The 7,733-nt window shown below is 26.8% G+C and overlaps 1 protein-coding gene across 1 annotated transcript; it reads left to right on the plus strand.

The window, feature by feature from the left end:
* The first annotated feature begins 962 nt into the window (after positions 1–962).
* On the plus strand, positions 963–6,075 carry LOC114312545 (universal stress protein A-like protein). Its single transcript, XM_082867781.1, has 4 exons — positions 963–1,351; positions 4,061–4,173; positions 4,641–4,759; positions 5,871–6,075. The coding sequence occupies exons 1-4, from the start codon at positions 1,171–1,173 to the stop codon at positions 5,965–5,967; spliced, it is 510 nt and encodes a 169-aa protein (XP_082723907.1). The 5' UTR covers positions 963–1,170; the 3' UTR covers positions 5,968–6,075.
* Positions 6,076–7,733: the final 1,658 nt, after the last annotated feature.

Raw genomic sequence — 7,733 nt, forward strand, 5'->3', positions numbered from 1 at the left:
AAAATACAATTTTCTCTAGTTTGATCAAAACACAGAGAAAATTATAAGCAAACTAGAGAATTTGGAAAAGATGAGGAATGAAGTTGGAAAAGAAGAGAGAACTACCACTTAACACTGTGTGTAATTTTCTTTGGCATGTTTAATTTTCTTTGCCATGTGTAATTTTTCCTACCTTGTTTAATTTTCTTTGTGATGTTCAATTTTTTCTAGATTTCTCTAGTTTGAATTCAGAGAAATTTCAATTTTCTTTGGTTTGAACCTAAAGAAATTCTTTGGGAAGTTCAGAATTTCTCTGAGAATTGAAATTTTTCTAAATCGATGTTGAAGGATCTTAGACTTTATGAAAATATTAAATATTCTTTATGCTATAAAATCTTAATACTAGATACCCAAAAAAATCCTCTAAATTTTCTTTCATAGTACATCCCTCATTGCTTTATTCAAGTATTAAGAGATAACATACAACTGGACAAAATCTTAATCTGAATAACTATTACGGGAGCAGCTTGTGTCCAATCTGAGATCGGACTAGATGGTGCTCTTGGGCCCGTGAAGGCCCACCACGGGTCCTATTTTGATAATCTGAACCGTAGAATGTGTAGAACTCGTCGAGTACTATATGTTTGTAAGAAATCACATTGATCGAATATCGATAACTATGTGATCAAAAAAAATTTTGTCAACCATTAATTTGTTCACCGTCTATTTTTTTTATACACAACTAATTTAATCACATAGTTATCGATATCTGCTCAACGTGCTTTTTTACAAACATATAGTACTCGATGAGTTCTACACAACAGTTCAAATTATCAAAATATGACCTATGATAGACCTTCACAAATCTAATAATACCATCTAATCCAATCTCGAACTGGACATAAGTTGAACCCAACTATTATTATGTATTTAAGAAGGTCCATAGTTTCCAAAACCACCAAACACCCCCTATTCCAGAAACCGCCAATAGATTTTATTTTTTAAAACTTTAAGCCCATCATTTTCATCTTTATCTTTTATCTTTATCTCTTATCATCTTTTATCTTCATAAATATGTGTCATAAATCCTCATTCTTCAATAGCACCGAACACCGTTCTCACAAAAAACAAAAACAATAGTATAAGTATATGTGAGTAAACATTTCCAAGAGTCCGATCAGTCTAAAAAAAATGGCTCGTTGTGAAGCAAAGGAGAGGAAGATATTGGTGGCCGTCGATGAAGGAGAAGAGAGCATGTATGCCCTCTCATGGTGCCTCAACAACATCCTCGTCTCTCAAAATTCCAAAGATACCCTCATCCTTCTCTACGCCAAAGCAACTCCGCCCGTCTACACGGCGTTAGACGGAACAGGTAATAATAATTAGGTTTCGTTTGAAATGTGAGTTGGGTTTTTATTTTTTTTGAATTTTTTATTATGTTAATTTGAGGTTAAAAAGTTTTGTTTGGATAAATTTTTTTGAATATTTGTGGGAGAATACATAAAATAATTATAATTTAAATGAGATATTTTGTCTTATTAAATTAAAAAATTTATTTTATCTTTGTGGCATTTTAACTACACCCCATCTCAACCCAACTTTCCAAACTTCCAAACACTATAAATGAAAAAGTTTGAGTTTAATTGTTTAAATTTATACAAAAAAATTCAACCGTTACTGACTAGTTATTTTCCCTTTATTTTTAATTTAAACCATATATTTATTTTTATTAATAAAATTTTCAAGAAAAATGTATTTTAATCGTTAAATTTATCCATATATTTAAATTCTGTTTAATGCCAAAAATATATTTTCTTAACATAGAGAATTTAGATTGAAAATAAACAAATATTAAGATTTAAATGGATGAAATTTAAAATTTATTTTGTTGTAACTGTGTAATCCTGAATTTCTGTTTTGTAATGTATAATTTGATTTTTGCGTCAATTCAATTACTATGGCATCTTTGTTTATCTACTCAATCTTAAATCAAATTTTAAATTTGAATAAAAATTATTTAAAAAAATTTGTACTCTTTCGTTTCAACTTATATTAAATTTAAAATTTAGAACAATTACAAAAAATCCTAGCGTTTCAGCCCTTTAACAAAATAAATTATAAGTTTTTAATTTTATCAATTTAAATTTTAATTTTTTAATTTGTTTTCAACGTAAACTATTTGTCTATTTTTATTAAGTAAGGTTGACGGAAAAAGAGTATTTTAGTTATTAAATGTAGATATCCATAAAATGCCTACGATACTATTTTTATTAAATTTACTGACTAAAATAGTTATTTTTTTATTAATTTTGCTTAACGAAAATAGGCAAATAATTTAGATTGAAAATAAATAAAAAAATATAGAGTTTAAATAGATAAAATTAAAACCTCAAAATTTATTTTGTTATAATGATAAAATTTTGAGTTTTGTTTTTGTAATTTTCCCTTAAATTTTTTAAGTAGTAGTTTGTAGTTTTCAAAATTTTTACAACTTTAAAGTTTTTCTCAAATTTTTACATAAATTAAGGTAACATGCTATTTTAATAATTTTTTGACTTGGTTAAAATATGTGGTAAAAAAACTTAAATGTTTTTTTGATTTTTTACAAAAATATGTCTAAAAAATAGAGAAAAATAGAGAATAATTTTATTACAAATTTTTGTAATATTAATCATAAAATGTGTGATTTCATCACAAATTATCGTAACAAAAAATGTCATAACCAAATCACAAACTTTTGTTTCATAAACCACAACATTTTAGATGTTTTATAATGCTAATTTATGGTAAAATTAAGCATTTTTTGATTGATGTTATAAAATTTTATGATAAAATTATACCAATTTGTAATATGGTACAGATAGAATACATTCCTAACTTTTCCGTTTTGAAAAACTCCTTTTTATTTAAATTTTATTAAGGACATAAGTTTGTTTTTTTTTTTTACTTTTTCGTGTCTATTTAATTCAAATAGAAACACTGTAATTAGACAAAAATTAAAGGTAAAGTAATTTATTGAAAATTAAATGGATTATTTTAAATCAACCATTAATTTCTCAATCAGCTATTTTGACATCATCAATTAGATTAAATTGTCACAATTTTAAAATTTAAAATGTAAACTTAATACAATTAAAATTAAGTAAACGTAACATTTTTCATTTTTATTTTTATTCTTTCTTTAGAGTATCCACAATGCACAAGTTAAGCACATTGTTAGTGTCAAATGTTGCATTATATGCTATGCAATGGAGCTGCTAACCTGCACCAGTGGCGTGGGTTAGTGTTAGACACTGAAGTGTATATTAAAACTGTTGTTATCATCTTAGTGAACGAGAGAGATAGGAGTGATTTGGAAAGTTGGTTAAAAATTGATTTTTTAATTTTTTTAATTTTTTTTATGTAAAAAATAATGTGATTCAGAATAAGTTAAGGGTTGACTTTTAAATTATTATTATTGTTATGTTATTTTATTTTTATTTTTTTTTAAGCTTGTTTCCAAACGTTCCCAAATGATAGTATAGTAGGGTGGGCTCACTGTACTTTTAAATTATTTATTTATTTTATTTATTATTTATATATATATATATATTTTTAACACGCATTTTAATACATCTATTACATCACTATTCACTTTTTAAATTAATAAATTCTTAACCTACCTTAACATGAACTTTATTTTAATCACTTTTTTTCATATAATACTCCCTCTGTCTCAAAATATTAGTCCCTTATTTCATTTTTCATTGTCCCAAAATATTAGTCCCTCTTCAAAAATCAAGTACAAAAATAATATAAATTTCCTATTTTGCCCCTCTTTTAAATTAATAAACAATATAAAAAGTACAATTATGACATTGATATTCTCAAAAAAATATACTATCAAAAGGATAATTTTGAAAAATCAACTTTTTTTAAATGCAATAATTGTACTACCAAAAAAAGTTAAATTCCCCAAAAGGGACCAATATTTTGGGACGGAGGGAGTATATATTTTAATATACCTTTTTTAGCTATCTTTGTGGGACGCTCTTCTGACGCTATTTCAACGGAATTTTGGTAAATTGCGTTTGGTTTTCAGGATACTTGTTCTCGGATGATATAGTAGCGACTATGGAGAAGTACAACAATGAGGCGGCTGAGTCTGTGATGGAGAAAGCCAATAAGCTTTGCAAGGAAGTACATACTCTTGATGTGAGTACTCTCTCTTTCTTGTTTGTTTTAGGCTAAGTTTGGCATACTTGAAAAAAAATAAAAAGTAAAAAAGTTACTATACTATTTAAGTCACATCACTTCTCTAACACATCACTTCAAACCCAATCCAAACCCAACACATGTTTTATAAAAAGTCAAAAAGTACACTTATTTAGATCATTTCAAACAACTCTTTAATAATTGGAAAAAAGTTGAGATTTTTTTTTTTTACCTCACCATCCCTAATCTATTGAGGTTGGTTAATTTTTTTTTTTTTTTTTCTCCTATCACTCACTGACATGTACTTATAAAGATTGTGAGAATTGAAAAAAAAAAAATTTCTATCATTTCTGCTAATAATTTTGGTGTGTCGTGATGGTGAAGGGTAAAATATCTTGTTAAATTTTTATTTTTATTTTTATTTTTTTTAATATTTTTTATGAATTGTGTGCGCGCTTGCATTGCAGTTTAAAGTGGAGATGAGAGTGGAGAGTGGAGATGCAAGGGATGTGATCTGTCAAGTGGCAGAGAAATTAGACGTCAACTTGGTGGTAATGGGAAGCCACGGCTATGGCCTCATCAAGAGGTGGGTCTACCATCACTTTTCAACATTTGACTAGCATGATTTGAGCCAATAATATTTTATGAGATTGGTAGTCTGAAATTTTTTATTTTAATATTTTTCCTTTTAGTAATTTTTTTACTTTTTAAATTTTTTAAATTTATTTAATTCAAATGTATTTAAAAAGTAAAATATTTGTAAAAAAAATTAAAAATTTACTAAATACAAATAAATTTACACAGGATCGACATATTATTTTTTGTATTTTTCATATTTAGTAAAGATTTTTGAGAATATTTTACTTTTTAAGTAGATCTAGATTAGGTTTACTAAAAAAATTTGATTAAATATAAATTTTTTAATAAAGATGAAAAAACACTAGAAATTAAAAAATAATTTTAAAAACTAAACAGGGATTAGCTTTATAAACTTTTGTGCCCAATATTAAATTATTTATTAATAAAATTATGTGATTATATAATTAGTAAATTATTTTTCTTCTTCTTTTTTTTATAAATAATTTACACATAAACTTACAAAATAAATGAAATAAATTATTAGGATGGATTTGCAGGGGATGCACAAGAAATTGGACTAGTCTAATTAATTTAAATAATATTAACATGTGATTATTGGATTTATTTAAAGGGTCTTATCAATTATATCTATCATTGCATTATTGTTTACAAATTGAGGCTAATTGACTTCCTTTCTTATCATCTACTCAATTTATAACACATACGGCGTGAGGATCTCAAAATATTGATTTAAAAATGTTTAATTAACGTCTCTTTAAAATACATGTTAAATACGTTTAAAAATATTATACATTCTAATAGTGTGTTTGGTTAGGAGATTTGGGGAGGGATTTGGAGAGGGATTTAGAAAAGAAAAGAGAAAAGGTGTGTGAAATTATGTGAAATACATACATATTTTATTCACATTTCACCTATCTTTTCCATTCCTCTTTCCAAATCCCTCTCTAAATCTCCTAACCAAACACAACATAAAAGTCAGATTATTTGGCATTTAAATTTAGTCACTAGCATAATAGCATTACTTTTTTAGAACAATAAAACAAAATAATTCACTAACTTTTTTTTTTTTTTTTTTTTTTTGATGATTTAAATGACAGGGCTTTTCTAGGAAGTGTGAGCAATCACTGTGCACAGAAAGTACAGTGCCCTGTTCTAATTGTGAAAAGGCCCAAATCAGAGGCTCCAAGCAAATAATAATAATGACTTGAAATTCTACTTTTTTTGGTTAAGGTTGTTTTGCTTTGTTGTGGAAAACTTCATGAACAATGTAAAAAAATAATTTAAGTGAACATGTTTGTTTAATCTTTTTCTTCTTTGAATCTTAAGGGGTTGGCATAGTAAGTTTAAATGGGATCCCTTACAAGTGAGTGGTGAGCTGGATCCTTTAAAATAAATCGAGATGGGATCTAAACACTTGATTATAAAAAAAAAAAAAAATCTTCTTTTGTTTTCTTTTGTCTTTATTTGTCTATCATGCCTAGAAGTGACACAGATCCACCACATAAAAGACATATTCAAAGTATAGATTTGATTATCCCAAAGGGAAATCGTTGGTGTCTCAAATGGACATGTCTCAAATGGTTCAAATATGTATTTACCGGTCAATCAGTTGTACAATTAGCCGGACGATCGGGTGAAGTACTTGTCTACCGCTATTGTCACCTTATCGATCGCGACTATCAGCTTTTTTATTGGACGATTGGCAAAACAAAATTCGAACCATTTGAGCCAAGATTAAATTTGAAATACGTAAGCATTGCTCATCTCAAAACATTTCAAGTTCACATCCCTATAAGAATGCTCAGCAACAGCCACCGTGTATATTATCTTATGTGTTGTTTGATGATGGCAGGTGTGAAGTTGGGTGGTGTCACACCTAATTTTTGAAAGGCATATATTATAATCAATAATCAATAATATTGTGGATATGGTTTAATCTCATACATTATAATGATTTTTTTTTTTTTTGCCATTCTTGATCTTTAAAAAAAAAAATTATATGATATAGTGCAAATATGTTACTCTCAGGGCCATCTTTCGACACAATTCTAAACAACATTGCTACCAACGTGAAATGCCAAAGTGAATTTTCCCATACAATATTGCTGCCAAAGTGAATTTGTAATTGATATAATTTTTTGTTTATAATTTATTAAGCATAAATAATTTATAAATTGAAAGAAGTTGGCTATTTAAAAGTTGAAGGAGGAATACTTTTTCTTAACTTTAAATTTTTTATTAATAATTTTTAACTTTTAATAATAACTAGGCCCATAGTCACCCAAAGTTGTCGGTCCTCTTTGGCACCGTTTTAATTTTTGAATGTTCCATTTACTGTTTTATTTTTAGGGAGACTTATTTATAAGTAATATTTCAGACACTTATGCTATGTTAAGTTTTGTGTAATTTTTTAAAGAGTTTCAAGTCTTATTTAGATAGGAATATATTCCACAAGATTCCATGAGTTGTAAATAAATGGTATTAATATACTATAATGGCAAAACCATATATAGGAAATTAAATGTTACTATAAATCATATCTATATAAATGTGAATTTCAAAATACACGAATAAGTAATATTTTCACATTCAATTTAAAAAATCAAAAACCTAATAAGTTTACGAAACGTAACGTGGCACGTTACGTTACGTTTATGTAGGTGTCACGTTACGTTACGTTTATGTAATTCAATTTAAAAAATCAAAAATCTAGTAAGTTTGTGAAACGTAACGTGACACGTTACGTTACGTTTATGTAGGTGGCACATTATATTTCGCAAACTTAATTTATGGTAACATTCAATTTCCTATATATGATTTTACCATTATTTATGATATTAACAACTAGCATTGAGGGTAAATGTGTCAACAAACTTCACACAGGACTTATGGGAATATAAGTTTTTTAATAGGATTATATGTAGCATAAGTCGTTATAATAGGATTTATAAATAATTTTT

Source organism: Camellia sinensis, chromosome 5 (assembly GCF_055761805.1).
Source record: "Camellia sinensis isolate YWXY chromosome 5, ASM5576180v1, whole genome shotgun sequence".
NCBI classification, from domain to species: domain Eukaryota; kingdom Viridiplantae; phylum Streptophyta; class Magnoliopsida; order Ericales; family Theaceae; genus Camellia; species Camellia sinensis.